At 48.8% G+C, this 22,156-nt stretch overlaps 1 protein-coding gene across 3 annotated transcripts in view; it reads left to right on the forward strand.

Moving 5' to 3' along the window:
* The first annotated feature begins 18,653 nt into the window (after window positions 1-18,653).
* Window positions 18,654-22,156, forward strand: part of dhx36 (DEAH (Asp-Glu-Ala-His) box polypeptide 36) — a 96,669-nt gene continuing 93,166 nt past the window's right edge. Inside the window, exon 1 of one of the 3 annotated variants that reach the window (XM_078204726.1) lies at window positions 18,654-18,906. In XM_078204726.1, the coding sequence (XP_078060852.1) occupies window positions 18,721-18,906 (186 nt within the window). In that variant the 5' untranslated portion in view covers window positions 18,654-18,720. The remainder of the gene's footprint in view (window positions 18,907-22,156) is intronic. The other 2 variants (XM_078204735.1, XM_078204744.1) reach the window with 2 other exon arrangements.

Below are 22,156 nucleotides of genomic sequence, written 5' to 3' on the forward strand. Positions count from 1 at the left end.
CACTATTGCAGTCAAATATTGACCTTTCACTGCATTCCAACTTTGACACCTTGAAAGTCTCTCTTGACTTCAAGGGGCAGTGGGAAAATGCACTTTGAAGTTTCATCACCAAAAGCTGGTGGACAAGTGCAAAAACGATGAAAAGCTGACCTTTATCCCGAGACTGCTGGATTACAAAGGAGTAGAAGTTATGTAACAATTGTATAGACATAAGAACAGGAGCAGGAGTAGGCCATTTGGCCCCTCGCACCTGCTCCACCATTCAATAAAATCATGGCTGATCTTTTCGTGGACTCAGTTCCACTTACCCGCCCGCTCGCCATAACACTAATTCCTTGACTGTTCAAAAATTTATCTATCTTTGCCTTAAAAACATTCAATGAGGTAGCCTCAACTGCTTCACTGGGCAGGGAATTCCACAGATTCATAACCCTTTGGGTGAAGAAGTTCCTCCTCAACTCAGTCCTAAATCTGCTCCTCCTTATTTTGAGGCTATGCCCCCTAGTTTTAGTTTCACCTGCCACTGGAAACAACCTCCTTGTTTCTATCTTACCAATCCCTTCATGATCTTATACGTTTCTATAAGATCCCCCTTCATTCTTCTAAATTGCAATGAATATAGTCCCAGTCTACTCAGTCTCTCCTCATAAGACAACCTTCTCAACTCCAGAATCAACCTAGTGAATCTCCTCTGCATCACTCCAGTGCCAGTATATCCTTTAAAGCTCTGGTTAAACTGCATCTGGTGTTACTGTATTCAGTTCAGGAAGGATATTTTGGACCTGGACGGTGTGAAGGATGGATTCACCAGAAAGATAAAGATGCTAAAATGGTTAAACTATAAGATCAGATTGCATAGACTAGGTTTGTTATTCCCTTAAGCATTGAAGATTAAGTGGCTATTATGGATGTACTTATCGAGGTAACGTGCAGAAGAACCACAAATTAGGCTTCTTAACTTGAACACTGGGGAACACTTTATTATAGGTGTGCACTGTCCCACAGTCAGGACCTAGACTGCTTCACCAGGGTCCATAAGAACATAGGAACATAAGAACTAGGAGCAGGAGTATTCCATCTGGCCCCTCGAGCCTGCTCCACCATTCAATAAGATCATGGCTGATCTTTGTGGACTCAGCTCCACTTACCTGCCCTCTCACCATAACCCTTAATTCCTTTACTGTTCACAAATCTATCTATCTTTGCCTTAAAAACATTCAATGAGGTAGCCTCAACTGCTTCAATGGGCAAGGAATTCCACAGATTCACAACCCTGCGAGGAGCTAGCCCGACGTCAGGGGTCACATAAGCCGCACCCTTAAAGAGACATTATGCACCCCAAACCCCCAACATACATACATACATAACAGCAGCAATTTCATTAAAGTTTTTAGGATGGCATGACACCGTGGCACAGTGGTTCCCTCACAATGCCAGGGACCTGGTTTCAATTCTGGCCTCAGGTGACGGTCTGTGTGGAGTCTGCACGTTCTGCATGGTTTCTTCCAGGTGCTCTGGTTTCTTCCCACAGTCCAAAGATGTGCAGGTTAGGTGGATTGGCCATGCTAAAATGCCCCTCAATGTCAGGGAGATTAGCAGGGTTAATATGTGGGCTTACAGGGATAGAGCCTGGCTGGAATTGTTGTCGGTGCAGGCTCGATGGGTCGAAAGGCCCCCTTCTGCATTGTAGGAATTCTATTCTATAAAGATGATTAAAGGATTTGGTAGGGTAGATAGAGAGAAACTATCTCCTCTGGTCCTGAACAAGGGGGCAGAACCATCAAATTAAAGGTCTGTTCTTCAGCAATGATGCCAGGAAGCACTTGTCCATACAAAGGGGCATGGAAACTTGGAACTCCCTCTCCATCTCCAAGGCTGGGTGTTGTTACGACGCAGAGGTTAACCCTCTTTACCTCGCTTCGTAATCTGGTAAAAGTGTTTGAAAAGATGTTAACTGATCTGACACTCGTTTTTAGTGAACAATTGACAATGTATTTTATTCAACCAACCAGGAACTTTAACTAAACCAGTAACATCTTAATTAAAGGATGCTTTGGCTGAAATGCTGTTCAAATAAAGACATGGACCATTCAATGCTAAAACAGTAATAACAGAATCTTAGTCACTTTCAAAAAACTAGAAACAACCAGGTCTGATGGCTTGGAAAAGATTTGGAGTTTTGTTCTGGTGATTTCTCTAAAAGGTCTTCCTGACTTGATATCTGAATGTGAGGTAGAAGGATAATTCTCTCCAGAGAGAGTTCTTTTAGCTGGCAGGGTGGAGAACCACTCCAGAGCCGACCTTCTCAGTTGAACTCAACTGAACTCACTAACTGAACAGGAGTCACTAAAAACAGGCAGTTGAATTCCTATATTTATATTCCTGATGACCGATGCATTTTCTACATCGGGATTGGTTTGATGCTGACAACAACAGCAACTTCAAATCTGATAGGTTCCCTTTAGCTGAGCGTTTTCTTTAAACTCATAGGCTAACAATATGTAGAGCCTGTTACCAAGGCAACCTTGATGTTTGGTCCTAGTTATAATTGTTGCAACCTATGTGCCCTGTATTTTAAACATTCAAGTCCTGACTACAAAAGCAGCTTTTAGAGAGGCCAAGCGCTGTTGTTCTCCGTCTAGTATTTCACATTCTTTACAAGCGTTCTTTACATCTTTACAAACTCAACTTCACAACAGAGTCAATTGAAAATTTCAAATTTGAGATTGAAAGACTTTTGTTAGGTGAGAGCTACAAATCCAAGGTGGGTAGATAGAGCTAAGAGGCCACAACTGGAGTATTGTGTGCAGTTGTCCTGGGCAGTGGGCACAACTTATACATCCTTACGTACCCTCACTGTGGTGAACCATCGTTGGTTCCCACTGGATAGTGCTGAGCCAGGGGCTGGCCAGTACGACAAGGATGTACATATGTTACTGTTGGGTTGTGCTATTGTTGCTGTTGGGTTAGGGTGGGGTTGTTACACCTTTGTACTGTAGTGTTGTGGCACATCCCAGTCGGGCTCCGCCTCCTGGGAGAGGTATAAGAGTCCCTGCTCTGGCCGGGACCCCTTCAGTCTGGGATAGTGTATATAAATTCTGGTAGCTTCGTTAACAGTAAATAAAAGCCTTTCATTTACTGAGCTTCAAGCCTCGTGTCTGAATAGCGCATCAATTTTATTTACTGTTGTTAAACTCTCGTCGGAAAAAAAAAGAGAGTATGGAGCAAATTCTGAAGCCGGAACGCCTTACGCTAGATCCACGTGTGGTGGGCGCTTCTAACACCTTCGACCACTGGCTGAAGTGTTTCGAAGACTACCTGGCAGCCTCCGCAGCGGTCACCACAGATGATGACAGACTCCGGGTCCTCCATGCAAGGGTAAGCGACACTGTCTACCTCGCGATCCGTGCGGCCACTAATTATCCTAAGGCCCTCGAGCTTCTAAAGAGATACACGCTCGTTACCTCCTAGCCACTCGACGACGGCAGTCTGGCGAAACGATGGAGGACTATGCCAATGAGCTCCTACAGCTAGCCAGGGGCTGTGACTGCAAAGCTGTGTCGGCTGAGCAGAGCATGCACGACCTCGCCCGAGATGCGTTTGTGGCCGGGGTCGGATCGTCGTATATTCAACTTCAACTGTTGGAAAAGGGTAACCTTAATCTTACCCAGGCCATCGAGTGAGCATAGATGCTCGAGTCAGCCTCCAAGAGCTTAGTTTTATATCCGGAGGACCATGTGGAGACAACGTGGCAGGAGCAATCGCAAATCCCTCCTCGTCCTCGGGTTTGAAATGCTGTGTAATGGCGTGCTCCCATTCGGGCCAGACGACGGCTGCAGCCCCGAGCGGCCCGCGGTGCTATTTCTGTGGAGGAGCGAAGGATACTCGGCAAAAGTGTCCCGCTAAAGCTGTGTTGTGCACCGCATGCGGTAAAAAAGGGCATTATTCAAAAGTGTGCCGATCTAAACCCAGGAACGGCAGTGCGGCCTGCGATTCTTCAGAGCTCGGGTCTTCATCGTCGAAGTCGTCGCGGGGTTTGTACACGTGCGAGACCAGGACGACGCCATTACGGTCGACGGAGTCGGAGGAGTATGACCACCAGGGGTCACTAAGTTTGGCGCCCTCACCCACGTGCAATTCATGGGGGCAGCCATGTTGGTCGACACTGACCATGAACGACCAGCAGGGGTCCTCCTCATCGACTTCAGCTGCCTGCAGTGGCGCTCATGAACCAACGGTGGCGTCGATCATCCTGGACCAGGCCAAGCCTCATAGACTTGACAAATCTATGATGAATATCCAGGTAAATAACCACGTGGTTTATTGTCTGTTTGACAGCGGGCGCACTGAGAGCTTTATCCACCCAGACACTGTGAAGCGGTGTGGACTCCAGATTCAACCTGCCAAACAGACAATCTCTATGGCATCAAGGTCCCGGTCTGTTGCCGTGCAAGGGAGTTGCGTGGTAACCTTGAAGGTGCAAGGCACAGTTTACGAGCGTTTCAAGCTCCTTGTGTTGCCGTATCTTTGCGCACCAATACTTCTCGGACTAAACTTCATGGTCCACTTGAGGAGTGTAATCCTACAGTACGGTGGGCCACTCCCTTCACTGGCAGTGGGAAAGCAGCAGCAGCCTCCAAATTGCCCAACGTGCCCCGCCTGTAGCCTCTCGACGCTGAAGATCACCACACCCTCCTTGTTCCAGAATCTTGTGCCAGGCTGCAAGCCCATCGCGACTAAAAGTAGGCGTTACAGCACTGAGGATCGGATCTTCATTAGATCTGAGGTTCAGCGGCTCCTCAAAGAAAGGATCATACAACCCAGTGCTAGTCCGTGGAGAGCGCAGGTCGTGGTGGTCAAGAGCGGGAACAAACCCTGGATGGTCATTGACTACAGTCAGACCATTAACCGATATACGCAGCTGGATGCGTATCCCCTCCCGCGCATATCTGATATGGTCAATCAGATTGCGCAGTACCGGGTGTTCTCCACCATAGACCTCAAGTCTGCCTACCACCAACTCCCCATTCGCCCAGAGGACCGACAATACACGGCTTTTGAGGCGGATGGTCGCTTGTATCACTTTCTCAGGGTTCCCTTTGGTGTCACCAATGGGGTCTCGGTCTTCCAGCGTGCTATGGACCGAATGGTGGACCAGAACGGGCTGCGGGCTACCTTCCCATACCTGGATAATGTCACCATCTGCGGCCATGACCAGCAGGACCATGACACAAATCTCCTGAACTTCTTACGCACTGCATCTCGCCTGAACCTGACCTACAACAGGGAGAAGTGTATGTTTCGTACGCGCCGTTTAGCCATCCTAGGATACGTGGTGGAAAACGGGGTCATTGGCCCTGATCCAGACCGTATGCGCCCCCTTTCTGAACTTCCCTTACCTGCTAGTGCAAAAGCACTGAGAAGATGCTTAGGCTTCTTCTCTTATTATGCGCAGTGGGTTCCCAACTACGCGGACAAAGCCCGTCCGCTCATTAAGTCCACGACTTTTCCCTTAACGCCAGAGGCCCGATTGGCCTTCGATAAATTGAAAGCCGACATCGCGAAAGCTACGATGCATGCTGTAGACGAGTCCATCCCCTTTCAGGTGGAGAGCGATGCATCTGATTTCGCCCTGGCCGCCACACTTAACCAGGCGGGCAGGCCTGTCGCATTTTTTTCCCGCACCCTCCAAGGCCCCGAAATTCGGCATTCAGCGGTGGAAAAGGGGGCCCAGGCCATTGTGGAGGCCGTCAGGCACTGGCGCCATTACTTGGCGGGAAAACGGTTCACCCTGATCACGGACCAGCGGTCCGTGGCGTTCATGTTTAACAACACGCAGAGGGGCAAGATCAAGAATGACAAGATCTTGCGGAGGAGAATTGAACTCTCCACCTATAACTACGACATCATGTATCGTCCAGGGAAACTCAATGAGCCCTCGGATGCCCTCTCGCGTGGAACATGCGCTAGTATACAGGAGGACCGTTTGCACGCCCTCCATAATGACCTGTGCCATCCTGGGGTCACTCGGCTCTACCACTTTGTAAAAGCCCGCAACCTGCCTTACTCGGTGGAGGACGTCAGGTCGGTAACAAGGAGCTGTCGGGTTTGCGCGGAATGTAAACCGCACTTTTACCGACCTGACCGGGCACATTTAGTCAAGGCCACTCGTCCCTTCGAGAGACTGAGTGTTGATTTTAAGGGCCCCCTTCCCTCAACGGATCGGAATGTGTACTTCCTCAATATCATTGATGAGTACTCTTGGTTCCCTTTTGTTGTTCCCTGCTCTGATACATCCGCTGCCACAGTTATCAAGGCATTCCGTGATCTCTTTACCCTGTTCGGGTACCCCAGCTACATCCATAGCGACAGGGGCTCGTCGTTCATGAGCGATGACTTGAGGCAATTCCTGCTCTCATACGGGATTGCCTCTAGTAGGACCACGAGCTACAACCCTAGGGGTAATGGACAGGTGGAACGCGAGAATGCTACAGTCTGGAAGGCTGTCTTACTGGCGTTGAAGTCAAAAGGTCTTCCAGTCTCCCATTGGCAAGAGGTGCTCCCTGATGCGTTCCATTCTATTCGCTCCCTCCTGTGTACGGCAACCAATGCTACTCCCCACGAGAGGATTTTCTGATTCCCTCGGAAGTCTTCCTCGGGGACCTCATTACCGTCTTGGTTGACGTACTCAGGACCCGTCCTCCTGCGGCGACATGTAAGGGCCCGCAAGTCCGACCCGTTGGTCGAACAGGTCCATCTCCTCCACGTCAACCCTCAGTATGCCTATGTGGCATACCCTGACGGGCGAGAGGACACGGTCTCGATCCGAGACCTGGCGCCAGCAGGGGACATAGCAACCCCTGTCGCTCCCATATCCCCTGTAACAAACCCTTTATCTCTTGTTTCTTCCCCGGACACGGCGCGGGCAGCATCGGGACCATTGCTTAACCATTTTACTCCCATGTACAGCTTGCCTGAGCCCAGAAGATGGTCGCCACCGCAGGGCGTGTCAGGATCCCCTGGACTACCGTCAGGGTCAACCGGCCTGTGAGTCCGTGGAAGAACAGCTGGACGCCACTTTGGGGAGAACACCACCGCAAGTGCCTACTCCGGTGTCACCGCCGGTATTGAGGGGGTCACAACAACGGTGCAGTCCCCCTGACCGTCTGAACTTATAGACTGCTGACACTTTATTCTGTTTTTTGTACCCCACCAGTCTTTGTTTTCAAAGGAGGGGTGAATGTGGTGAACCATCGTTGGTTCCCACTGGATAGTACTGAGCCAGGGGCTGGCCAGTACTACAAGGGTGTACATATGTTACTGTTGGGTTGTGCTATTGTTGCTGTTGGGGTTAGGGTGGGGTTGTTACACCTTTGTACTGTAGTGTTGTGGCACATCCCAGTCGGGCTCCGCCTCCTGGGAGAGGTATAAGAGTCCCTGCTCTGGCCGGGACCCCTTCAGTCTGGGATAGTGTATATAAGTTCTGGTAGCTTCGTTAACAGTAAATAAAAGCCTTTCATTTACTGAGCTTCAAGCCTCGTGTCTGAATAGCGCATCACTCACATTCCAGACCTTTTCACTGACCCACATTCCTTGGGGGGCAGCTACTCGGTGATAAGGGCAGTTCACTGACTAATGATGCAGAGAGGCAGTACAATGGAAGCTAAACCAGGGCTGTGGTGAAGCAGACAGTTGGTGTCTGAGAGATTCCTATTTCTGCACAGATCTGGATGTGCATGACAATACTTCCTTTCACAAGTCCCTCTGACGGTCATTGTTTGCTGTATGCACCACATCACCATCCAAAGAGAAAATGCCCTGATGGATGATGACACACCAGATGGCAGCTAATTTTCTGAAGAAGAGGGTGGGACTGATGAGAGATCACAGATTGCTCCTGTTGATGGCCCTTGCCATAGTTTGCCTGGCTGATTCCGGGGATGGCGGGACTGACGAATGAGGAGAGATTGACGAGGTTAGGATCGGAGGGATCGGTGCTGGGGCCTCAACTGTTTACCATACACATAGACGATCTGGAGGAGGGGACCGAGTGTAGGGTAACAAAGTTTGCGGATGACACAAAGATGAGTGGGAAAGCAAATTGCGTGGAGGACACAGAGAGCCTGCAGAGAGATTTGGATAGGCTAAGTGAGTGGGCGAGGATCTGCCAGATGGAGTATAACGTTGACAAGTGTGAGGTTATCCACTTTGGAAGGAATAATAGTAAAATGGACTATGATTTAAATGGTGAAACATTACAACATGCTACTGTGCAGAGGGACCTGGGGGTCCTTGTGCATGAATCACAAAAACACAGTTTGCAGGTGCAGCAGGTGATCAAGAAGGCAAATGGAATGTTGGCCTTTATCGCGAAGGGGATAGAGTATAAAAGCAGGGAAGTCTTGCTGCAATTGTACAAGGTACTGGTGAGGGCGCAACTGGAGTACTGTGTGCAATTTATTATTTGCGGAAGGATGTATTGGCCTTGGAGGGAGTACAGAGAAAGTTCAGCAGGTTGATATCGGAGATGAGGGGGTTAGCTTATGAGGAGAGATTGAGTAGATTGGGCCTGTACTCATTGGAGTTTAGAAGGCTGAGGGGAGATCCTATAGAGGCATACAAGATAATCAAGGGGCTAGACAGGGTAGAGGCAGAGAGATTCTTTCCACTTAGAAAGGAAACAAGAACTAGAGGACACAGCCTCAAAATAAGGGGGTCAGTTTAGGACAGAGTTGAGGAAGAACTTCTTTTCTCAGAGGGTAGTGAATCTCTGGAATTCTCTGCCCATTGAAGCAGTGGAGGCTACCTCGTTAAATATGTTTAAGTCACAGGTAGATAGGTTTCTGATCAATAAGGGAATTGAGGGTTATGGGGAGCGGGCGGGTAAGTGGAACTAAACCACTATCAGATCAGCCATGATCTTATTGAATGGCGGAGCAGGCTCGAGGGGCTAGATGGCCGACTCCTGCTCCTATTTCTTATGTTCTTATGTTCTTAGGATTGTTTTCATAAGAACATAAGAACTGGGAGCAGGAGTAGGCCATCTAGCCCCTCGAGCCTGCTCCGCCATTTAATAAGATCATGGCTGATCTTTTTGTGTACTCAGCTCCACTTACCCGCCCGCTCACCATAACCCTTAATTACTTTACTGTTCAAAAATTTATCTATCCTTGCCTTAAAAAGCTGCAGTTCAGACGAATGAAGGGGGATCTCATAGAAACTTATAAAATTCTAACAGGACTAGACAGGGTAGATGCAGGGAGGATGTTCCTAATGGTCAGAGCCAGGGGTCACAGTCTGAGGATTCGGGGTGGAGCATTTAGGACGGAGATGAGGAGACATTTCTTCACCCAAAGAGTGGTGAGCCTGTGGAATTCATTACCACAGGAAGTAGTTGATGCCAAAATATTGAATGTATTAAAGAGGTGGCTGGATATAGCACTGGGGCGAATGAGATCAAAGATTATGGGGAGAAAACAGGATTAGGCTATTGAGTTGGACAATCAGCCATGATCGTGATGAATGGTGGAGCAGGTTCAAAGGGCCAAATGGCCTCCTCCTGCTCCTATCTTCTATGTTTCTATGAAAGCCATGAAACCAAGGATGCCGTAATATGGTGAAGGTTTCTTCTTGCCGCTGCTCCAGGAGGGGCTCAGTGAACTCTTTACTCAGCACTCAGTATAAGCTGGTCATGTTGATCATATACTGCACGCGGGAGGGCATCAAGAGGAGTTCACTGAATCAGATATGCCTCTTCTCAAATGCTTCTCCCTTCATTCTGATGACATGGACATCTATACATTGGAAGTAGGGAATGAATGAGGTAAGGGTAGCATGTAGCACAGTGGTTAGCACTGCTGCCTCACAGCTCCAGCGACCCGGGTTCAATTCCGGCCTTGGGTGACTGTCTGCGTGGAGTTTGCACATTCTCCCCGTGTCTGTGTGGGTTTCCTCCGGGTGCTCCAGTTTCCTCCCACAGTGCAGGTTAGGTTGATTGGCCATGATAAATTGTCCCTCAGTTTCAAGGAGATTAGCAGGGTAATAAACAAGTGGGGTTATGGGTACAAGTGTTGTCAGTACAAGCTCGATGGGCCGAATTGCCTCTTTCTGCACTGTAGGGATTCTATGATTCTATGATTCTAATGTACAACTCCTCAATGCCAAACAGTGGGAGACTTGCTGATTTTTAAAATGTCTGCCACCTACGAAGGTTGTCATGTTTGGCAGAGATTAGCTCAAATTTAAATTGATTTACCTGGCTACATTGAAAAACGCACAAAACTTCACTATGTTCTGGGAGATGCACTCAACTGATCAACTGATGGTTCACCTAACACTGTCCCATGTAAGAGAGCCTCTAAAGCGCTGGCTACTGCCTTGTTCCAGATCACTGACCACAGCCTCAGTGACCGGACATCCTGCCCTCTGGCACTGATTTGACAGGACGGTGGTCTGTAACTCACCCATTGAACCATAGAAAAGTTACAGTACAGAAGGAGGCCATTTGGCCCATCCTGTCCATGCCAGCCTGAGGACACCTAGGTGCCCTATCTAACGCCACCTTCCTGCACCCGGCCCATAGCCCTGTAGCTTACAGCACTTAAGGTGCAAATCCAGATACTTTCTATTTGTCACTAATTTATGGCAACTTGAAAGCGTATTATTGGGTGCAGACTGACTGTGGGTCCAGAAATCAGAATGCCGCTGACATCTGGGTGCAGAAACTGCCATTGAAGCACGATTGTATCATTCAGCCCACAGAGTGCAATGTACCTTTCCTTGTCGTTCTGTCAATTAAAGAGACCTGCATTTTGCAATGCATTGGAATTATTGACCCACTGAAATGTTCACAATTGTGTAATCTCTTTACTATTTTACTATTACCTACCTCATATTAAGTGGATCTTTCTCTACACCCTAGCTACGACTGTGTCACTACATTCTGCACTCTCTCCTTTCCTTCTCTCTGAACGGTATGCTTTGTCTGTATAGCGCGCAAGAAACAATACTTTTCACTGTATGTTAATACATGTGACAATAATAAATCAAACCAAAATTCAAAATCAAAAAGCCTACAACAACCAGCACACCAGGGGAGGCGATGGCCTAGTGGTATTATCGCTAGACAATTAATCCGGAAACTCTGTTAATGTGTTGGGGACCTGGGTTCAATTCCCAGCAGATGGTAGAATTTGAATTTAAAAAAAAAGAAATCTGGAATTAAGAATCTACAGATGACCATGAAACTATTGTCAATTGTAAAAACCCATCGGGTTCATTAGTGTCCTTTCGGGAAGGAAATCTGCTGTCCTTACCCGGTCTGGCCTACATATGACTCCAGAGCCACAGCATAGAGTCATAGAGGTTTACAGCATGGAAACGGGCCCTTCGGCCCAACTTGTCCATGCCACCCTTTTTTTTTTAAACCCCTAAGCTAATCCCAATTGCCCACATTTGGCCCATATCCCTCTATACCCATCGTACCCATGTAACTATCTAAATGCTTTTTAAAAGATAAAATTGTACTTTTGTACAATTGCAATTCCTTCTCTATGAATGGTATGCTTTGTCTGTATAGTGCGCAAGAAACAATACTTTTTACTGTATCCCAATACATTTGACAATAATAAATCAAATCAAATCAAAATCAAATCTATTTGATACTGAATTTCTATTAACGATTGCCAATGAATAATAGTTATTTCTTTTATTTGCATTGTCATCACAATTTGGCACCTTTTGTCGTGATGACTTTTCAATAAAACAAAATTAAATCCAATAAGGAATTCAGGAGAAACCTCTTCAACAAGAAAGTTGTCAGAATGCGGGATTTACTAGCACAAGCAGCGATTGATGTGATTAACACAGCTACATGCAAACACAACCTGGGTAAATACATTGAAAGGAAAAGAATAGAAGGTTGTGCTAATGGGCTGAAAATGAAATCGGGTGGGATGAGGTAGCTCATGTGAAACATAAATATTAGCATGAGGTAATTTAGATGAAAAGTCAGCCTCTGAGCTGTAGGTTTTGTCTGTTGCGATGCAACATCTCCTGATAATCTTGCCGTATTTAGGCTGAGATTAAAATCTTGGTTTCTGAATGGATCTGCGCAACAACAAGTTACTGGTCAAGACAAAATCATAGCTTGGCACTGTTTACATTTAAATGTATTTATTAGTGTCACAAGTAGGCTTACATTAACACTGCAATGGAGTTACTGTGAATCATTGAATCAAAGAATCCCAACAGTATAGAAGGAGGCCATTCGGCCCACTGATTCTGCACCATCCACAATCCCACCCAGGCCCCATCCCGTAACCCAACTCATTTACCCTGCTAATCCCCCTGACATTAAGGGCAATTTAGCATGGCCAATCAACCTAACTCGCACATCTTTGGACTGTGGGAGGAAACCGGAGCACCCGGAGGAAACCCATGCAGACACAGGGAGAATGTGCAAACTCCACACAGACAGTGACCCGAGGCTGGAATTGAACCCAGGTCCCTGGTGTTGAGAGGCAGCAGTGCTAATCACTGTCCCACTCTGACAACTGTTGTAGGCAACTGTTACAATCCTCACAGGAAATGTATAAAAATGCATACAGGGCGGTACAGTGCCACAATGGTTAGCACTGCTGCCTCACAGCGCCAGGGACCCAGGTTCGATTCCCTCTTTGGGTCACTGTCAGTGTAGAGTTTGTACGTTCTCCCCGTGTCTGCGTGGGTTTCCTCTGGGTACTCCGGTTTCCTCCCACAGTCCGAAAGATGTGCTGGTTAGATGCATTGGCCATGCTAAATTTTCCCTCAGTGTACCCGAACAGCGCCAGAGTGTGGCGTCTGGGGGATTTTCACAGTAACTTCATTGCAGTGTTAATGTAAGTCTACTTGTGACACTGATAAATAAACTTTAAACTAAACCAAAATTACTGAAAAGTCCCAAATGAGGAATTTATGGGAAAAATGTCATTTTTGCCATTTTACTTTAATACAAATTTAACATGAACCAACAGGCAAATCACGGTTGGCAGAAAATATAACTGATACATGGAACAGCAGTTACAACAATGGCTGTCTCACAGAGGCTGTAAGAAGTCCATTTCACCTGTGAAGCTCCAGTTTCCATCACACAGTTGTTCCAAACAGAATTTCAGTCCCTTTCCTTCAAGGACAGCCGGTTCTACACAGCCAACATTTTCCGCGTAAACAGAGCTCTGCCTGTGCTGTTCACCCAATGTTGCACAATTCTTTCTGGACTTTTCTCAGCTCCATCGGTCAGGGTAACATGGATTCACACTCCACATGGTATAACTGCTTCTGTGCATTCAACCACTCAGAGTCCTGGGGCGACCTGATAGAAGTCTACAAGATTATGAAGGGCATGGACAGAATGGATAGTCAGAAGCTTTTTCCCAGGGTGGAAGAGTCAATTATTAGGGGGCACAGGTTTAAGGTGCGAGGGGCAAGGTTTAAAGGAGATGTACGAGGCAGATGTGTTTACACAGAGGGTGGTGGGTGCCTGGAACTCATTGCCGGTGGAGGTAGTGGATGCAGAGACGATAGTGACTTTTAAGGGGCGTCTTGACAAATACATGAATAGGATGGGAATAGAGGGATGCGGTCCCTGGGAGGATAGGGAATTTTAGTTCAGTCGGGCAGCATGGTCGGTGCAGGCTTGGAGGGCTGAAGGGCCTGCTCCTGTGCTGTAATTTTCTTTGTTCTTTGTGTGGTGAACCATTGTTGGTTACCACCAGGAGTGCTGAGCCATGGTTTGGCCAGCACTATGAGTCTGTAGATATGTTACTGTTGGGGTTAGGGTTGGGCTGTTCTACCTGTTAATATAGTCCTATGGTACACTCCAGTTGGCTCCGCCTTCCGGGAGAGGTATAAAGGTCACTGCTCTGCCTGGTGACCCTTTAGTCTTGGATTGTATATTGTATATAGTAGCTCCGTTATTGTTGGCAATAAAAGCCTTTATTTCCCGGATACATCCAGCCTCCCGTGTGATTTATCGTGCATCACTTTGTTCATTGTTCTTTGTAAAGCACTGTCTGACCAGGCAGGAATCCAGCTTTCTGGCTCTGTTTTAAGCCTTTCCCTTCTCCAGCTCTCCCCTTTTGTGTCTGTTTGAGGTATTTAAGCTTAAGTTTATTTAGTGTCACAAGTAGGCTCACATTAACACTGAAATGAAGTCAGTGTAAAAATCCCCTGTGGTTCCCAGACTTCGTCAGAATTACATTTTCTTTGAAATATTCAAACAGCACTTGAAATTTCCCTTTGTAGGGGTTAAAAAGAAAATGATTCTCCTGTGAAGTTAAAGCTCAAGTTAAAATCTCTCTGTGTTTCCAGACAAGGTAATTCCAAAAGAATCCAAAGGGTGGTTATCATTATGGGAAACACAAAGGGACATGATGGCGATTTCACCTAAAGACCCTGGGTATAATTGCCTAGATCAACTCATGGACTCCAGTTCAAATACACAAAGATGGTGGTTACTAGCTAGGTGAGAGAGCGCCCAGTGGCTATCTGTCTGTCAATCCATGTGTGTGTGTGTGTGTGTGTTGAGAGAAACAGCAGCCGGAGGTTTGCCACACTGAAGGTGATGCAGTAACTGAGGCAGGGTCCCTGCAAAGTAGCGACCTTTTGCAGGGACATCTAAAACTCTCTCTCTGACTGTGAAAGTTGATCAGTCAGCAGAAGGATCACAGCTGGAAAAATAATTGAGATCTCTCTACCAAACCACAGAACAGCTGAGCCAAAGAATCAGCTATTCACCTGCTGAACTCAACTATTGGAATCGACCTGCCTTGGTTGCAATGTGTCATCATCTCCTCCTCACAACTCAAGGGTGGTTCCATTGAATTTTTTATTTACATTGGGACTAAATTCTTATTTTTAATCTGTATGAATGTAGATGCATGTGTTCAACCATTTCTCCTTACATTGTTAAGGAGAAACTTACTCTATCTTAACTCATAAGCCTGGTTTAATTGACTCATTTTTAAACATAACTATTGGGTCTGGGAAAAGTATCAAGGGAATGGGAATGTTTTAAATTAAACCTTGTTGCTACCAGCAGAGGATGAGTTGAATAAAGGCACAGAGCCAATCAGCCGTCCTCACTCGGGTTTGGAATGATTTTGAGGTATCTCAATCAGACGGTAACAAATCGAGGGGTTTCGTTTAGATCAACAACATTCAGGAACCTCATCTGGGGCTGGTTGTAACAAAGCATTGATGCTTTGAAACATTAATCCCAGCACAGATAGACCCAGCATGGCAATGATCCCAGCACAGATACACCCAGCATGGGAATAATTCCAGCACAGATATTCCTTTGGGAATAATCCCAGCACAGATACCCCCATGAAATAATCCCAGCACAGATACCCAGCATGGCAATAATCCCAGCACAGATACCCCCATGGAATAATCCCAGCACAGATAGACCCAGCATGGCAATGATCCCAGCACAGATGCACCCAGTAGGGAATAATCCCAGCACAGATATACCCACCATGAGAATAATCCCAGCACAGATACACCCAACATGGCAATAATCCCAGCACAGATACACCCAGCATGGGAATAATTCCAGCACAGATATTCCTTTGGGAATAATCCCAGCACAGATACCCCCATGAAATAATCCCAGCACAGATACCCAGCATGGCAATAATCCCAGCACAGATACCCCCATGGAATAATCCCAGCACAGATACCCAGCATGGCAATAATCCCAGCACAGATACCCCCATGGAATAATCCCAGCAGGGGATTATTCCCCTGCTGGGTGTATCTGTGCTGGGATTATTGCCATGTTGGGTGTATCTGTGCTGGGATTATTCTCATGGTGGGTATATCTGTGCTGGGATTATTCCCTACTGGGTGCATCTGTGCTGGGATCATTGCCATGCTGGGTCTATCTGTGCTGGGATTATTCTCATGGTAGGTATATCTGTGCTGGGATTATTCCCCTGCTGGGTGTATCTCTGAAACATTAATAAACCTGGATTCCCTGTTAGAAAAAGGATGATGTTTATAGTATCTATTTCTAATTTTAATGTTAACTTGATTTGCTATCAAAAGTGAATTGCATGTTTGTTTTTTTAAAATAAATCTTTATATGATGTAGAAAACATATTCCATGGGGGTGGGGGTCCGTGCAGATTTATTCTCATAAAGTGGGTAACTGTACTAGGATTATTTCCCTGGTGGGTATGTGTGCTGGGATTATATCCATGGAGGTATCTGTGTTGGAATTATTCCAATGATGGGTAGTTGTGTTCGGATTATTCCCATGAGGGATATCTGGGCTGGGATTATTCCCCCACAAGGGTATCTATGATGGGTTTATTCCCACAGGGGACATGTCTCTGCTGAGAATATTCCCACGGAGAGTATCTGTGCTGGAATTACTACATGGAGGGTGGTATCTGTGCTGGAAATAATACATGGAGAGTGGTATCTGTGCTGGGATTATTCCATGGGGGTATCTGTGCTGGGATTATTGCCATGCTGGGTATCTGTGCTGGGATTATTCCATGGGGGTATCTGTGCTGGGATTATTGCCATGCTGGGTATCTGTGCTGGGATTATTTCATGGGGGTATCTGTGCTGGGATTATTCCCAAAGGAATATCTGTGCTGGAATTATTCCCATGCTGGGTGTATCTGTGCTGGGATTATTGCCATGTTGGGTGTATCTGTGCTGGGATTATTCTCATGGTGGGTATATCTGTGCTGGGATTATTCCCTACTGGGTGCATCTGTGCTGGGATCATTGCCATGCTGGGTCTATCTGTGCTGGGATTATTCTCATGGTAGGTATATCTGTGCTGGGATTATTCCCCTGCTGGGTGTATCTGTTTACAACTATCTGCTTCAAGAAGATGACCATCAACCCGGTACCTAAGAAAAACCAAGCAGCGTGGCTTAATGACAATCGGCCGGTGGCTCTGACATCCATCATTATGAAGTGCTTCGAAAGGCTAGTCATGGCATGAATCAATTCCAGCCTCCCAGATTACCTGGACCCACTATAGTTTGCCTACTGCCACAACAGGTCCACAGCAGACGCCATTTCCGTGGCCCTAAACTCAACCCTGGAAAACCTAGATAACAAGGACACCTATGCCAGACTCCTATTTATTGACTACAGCTCAGCTTCCAACACTATTATTCCCACAAACCTCATCTCCAAACTCCGGCACCTCCCTCTGCAACTGGATCCTGAACTTCCTAACTCACAGACCACAAGTAAGGATAGGCAACAGCACCTCCTCCACGATCATTCTCAACACCAGTGCCCCACAAGGCTGCGTTCTCAGCCCCCTACTATACTCGTTATACACCTATGACTGTGCGGTCAAATTCCCCTCCAACTCGATTTTCAAGTTTGCTGACGACACCACCGTAGTGGGTCAGATCTCAAACAATGACGAGACAGAGTACAGGAATGAGATAGAGAACCTGGTGAACTGGTGCGGCAGCAATAATCTCTCCCTCAATGCCAACAAAACAAAGGAGATTGCCATTGACTTCAGGAAGCGTAAAGGAGAACATGCCCCTGTCTACATCAATGGGGATGAAGTAGAAAGGGTCGAGAGCTTCAAGTTTTTCGGTGTCCAGCTCACCAACAACCTGTCCTGATCCCCCCATGCCAACACTATAGTTAAGAAAGCCCACCAACGCCTCTACTTTCTCAGAAGACTAAGGAAATTTGGCATGTCAGCTACGACTCTCACCAACTTTTACAGATGCACCATAGAAAGCATTCTTTCTGGTTGTATCACAGCTTGGTATGGCTCCTGCTCTGCCCAAGACCGCAAGGAACTACAAAAGGTTGTGAATGTAGCCCAATCCATCACGCAAACCAGACTCCCATCCATTGACTTTGTCTACACTTCCCGCTGCCTCGGCAAAGCAGCCAGCATAATTAAGGACCCCACGCACCCAGGACATTCTCTCTTCCACCTTCCTCCTTTGGGAAAAAGGTACAAAAGTCTGAGGTCACATACCAACCGACTCAAGAACAGCTTCTTCCCTGCTGCCATCAGACTTCTGAATGGATTTACCTTGCACTACGTTGATCTTTCTCTACACCCTAGCTTTGACTGTAACACTACATTCTGCACTCTATCGTTTCCTTCTCTATGAACAGTATGTTTTATCTGTATAGCGCGCAAAAAACAATACTTTTCACTGTATGTTAATACATGTGACAATAATAAATCAAATCAAATCAAAATCAAATCTGTGCTGGGATTATTCCCATGATGGGTGTATTTGTGATGGGATTATTCCCATGCTGAGAGTATCTGCGCTGGGATTATTCCCATGCTGGGTGTACCTGTGCTGGGACTATTCCCATGCTGAGTGTATCTGCGCTGGGATTATTCCCATGCTGGGTGTACCTGTGTTGGGATTATTCCCATGCTGGGTGTACCTCTGCTGGGACTATTCCCATGCTGGGTGTACCTGTGCTGGGATTATTCCCATGTTGGGTGTACCTGTGCTGGGACTATTCCCATGCTGGGTGTACCTGTACTCGGATGATTGCCAGTCTGACTGTGATGCTGGGTTTGTTCCTCCAGGGGGCGTGTCTGGGAGGTCAGGCGGTGACCTCTGTGATGTCAGAAGCAGTGGACGGGCTGCTTGTGACGTAATCAGGCTGCGCCGCTCCGGTTTCCGAGCGGCGGCCCCGGGATCACTCACTGCCATGAGCTCCGCTTCCCGGAAAGACTGGCGGGCCCCCGGCGCCTCCTCGTCGGCCTCCGGCGGCTGGGAGAGCCCGGCGGGCGGCAGAGGCCGGGGCCGCCACCCCGGACACCTAAAGGGCAAAGACATCGGCCTGTGGTACGCCAAGCGGCAGGGCCAGAAAAGCAAAGAGCAGGAGCGCAGCGAGGTGAGGGGGAGGGGCGGACACACACCCACCCCTACACACACCCACACACACACCTACCCTCAACCCCACCCACCCCCACACCCCCACACAGACACACACCCACACATACACATCCCCACCCACACACACCCACCCCCACACACACCCACCCCCACACACACACCCACACCCACACACACACCCACACCCACACACACCCACACCCACACAGACACACACCCACACATACACACCCACCCCCACACACACACCCACACACACACCCACACCCACACACACCCACACCCACACAGACACACACCCACACATACACATCCCCACCCACCCACCCCCACACACACCCACCCCCACACACACCCACACACACACCCCCACCCACACACACCCACCCCCACACACCCACCCACACCCACACACACACCCACACCCACACACACCCACACCCACACAGACACACACCCACACATACACATCCCCACCCACCCACCCCCACACACACCCACCCCCACACACCCCCACCCCCACACACCCACCCCCACACACCCCCACCCCCACACACACCCACCCCCACACACACCCACCCCCACACACACCCACACACACACCCCCACCCACACACACCCCCACCCACACACCCCCACCCACACACACACCCACCCACCCCCACACACACCCACACACACACCCCCACCCACACACACACACCCCCCCACGCACACACACCCACCCACCCCCCCACACACACACCCACCCCCCCACACACACAAACCCCCCCACACACACACACACCCCCCCACACACACACCCACCCCCCCACACACACACACCCCCCCACACACACACACACACCCCCACACACACCCCCACCCCCCCACACACACACCCACCCCCCCACACACACACCCACACACACACCCCCACCCCCACACATCCCCACCCACCCACCCACACATCCCCACCCACCCACCCACACATCCCCACCCACCCACCCACACATCCCCACCCACCCACCCACACATCCCCACCCACCCACCCACCCACCCACACACACACACACCCACACACACACCCCCACACGCACACACCCCCACCCACACACACCCACCCCCCCACCCACACACACCCACCCACCCCCCCACACACACACCCACCCCCCCACACACACACCCACACACACACCCCCACCCACCCACACCCCCACACATCCCCACCCACCCACACATCCCCACACACACCCCACACACACACCCCCACACACACACCCCCACACACACCCACACCCCCACCCACACACACATACACACACCCCCACCCACACACCCACACACCCCCACACACACCCCCACACACCCACACACACCCACCCCCACACAGACACACACCCACACATACACATCCCCACCCACACACCCACCCACCCCCACACACACATCCCCACCCACCCACACCCCCACACATCCCCACCCACCCACACCCCCACACACACACCCCCACACACACACCCCCACACACACCCCCACACACATCCACCCACACACACCCCCCTCCCACACCCACACCCACCCACCCACACCCCACACACCCACACCACCCACACCCCACACACACACCCTCTCACACACACACCCGCACACCCACCCCCCTCACACACCCCCTCACACACCCCCTCACACACCCCCTCACACACACCCTCACACACACCCTCACACACACCCTCACACACACCCTCACACACACCCTCACACACACCCTCACACACACCCTCACACACACCCTCACACACACCCTCACACACACCCTCACACACACCCTCTCACACACCCTCTCACACACCCTCACACACACCAACCCCCTCTCACGCACCCCACGCGTGGCCCCCCCACGTGCGCCCCCTCGCACCTGTCCCCCCGGCGCGCGCACTCCACCACAGAAAAATTCCCCCTGCTCGACACAGATCCGCACACACCTCCAGGCAAGATCTGACAGAGACCCCCCATGCATGCCCCACACGGAGATCCATACGCCAGAGACCCAGACCCTATCCCACAACACACACACGCACATTTAATCAGACCAGGGAGAGATCAGCCATGATCTGATTGAATGGCGGAGCAGGCTTGAAGGCCTGAAATTGCCACCTTCCCCTGATTCCGATGTTCCTACCCACCCTGGACACACCCTGACACACAGCAATCCCCCACCCTCATTCCCAGCCCCCAACCTCTCCCATTAAAAACAAGGCGCTGAGTGAGTGTGAGTGGAGGAAGTTGGAAGTGGATGGACGGAAATCACAATCAGCAAACTGGCCCCCATGTCGTCTCACCACACCCCCCTCCCCCCTCTTATTGGTGGGTGAACTTGTGTCTCAGTTTGAAAGGAAAAAGAGCTGCCCGTCTGCTGCACCGCTGTGGAAATCCCATCAGAGTTTGAGAGGGCAAAGTCAGGGAAGAGTTGAGTTGATGTTGCATAAACGCAAAATACTGCAGGAGCTGGAATCTGCAACAAAAACAGAAAATGCTGTAAAATCCCAGCAGGTCTGACAGCATCTGTGGGGAGAGAATAGAGCCAATGTTTTGAGTCTCGATGATCTTTCGTCAGAGCTGAGAACAGAGATTTATACTGTTAGTAGCAGGCTGCAATTGGACAAAGGGAATGTAAATGAGGATACAGAAAGCTGAGACCTTCTCGGCCTTCTGTATCCTCATTTATATTCCCTTTGTCCAATCCCACTCCCGCAACCATCTCAATAGTATAAATCTCTGCTGATTCTCTTTGCTCTCGACTCTGACGAAGGGTCATCTAGACTCAAAATATTGCCTCTATTCTCTCGCTACAGATGCTGCCAGACCTGCTGGGATTTTCCAGCTTTTTCTGTTTTTGTTGTTGATGTAGCATCTGTCCTGAATCTAGGCCGTCTCCAAGTGCCTCATGGCCACTTATGTTTGTGTTTAAATTCTCATCACAACAAAGTTCCAAAAGAGTCGACTTATAAATGAACTAATAATCTTCTTTAGTGATATTGATCGAGGGATAATGTTGGTTGGGAGTGAGAGATTTTCCCTATCCTACATCCACTCATTCCAATGAGGATCTTTTGAATCCATTTGGGTGAATCTGAGTGAAACCAAGAGAGTGTTGCATTGGCCATGCTAAATTCTCCCTCAGTGTACCCGAACAGGTGCCGGAGTGTGGCGACTAGGGGATTTACACAGTAACTTCGTTGCAGTATTAATGCAAGCCTACTTGTGAC

This window comes from Mustelus asterias, chromosome 3 (assembly GCF_964213995.1).
Source record: "Mustelus asterias chromosome 3, sMusAst1.hap1.1, whole genome shotgun sequence".
Taxonomy (NCBI): domain Eukaryota; kingdom Metazoa; phylum Chordata; class Chondrichthyes; order Carcharhiniformes; family Triakidae; genus Mustelus; species Mustelus asterias.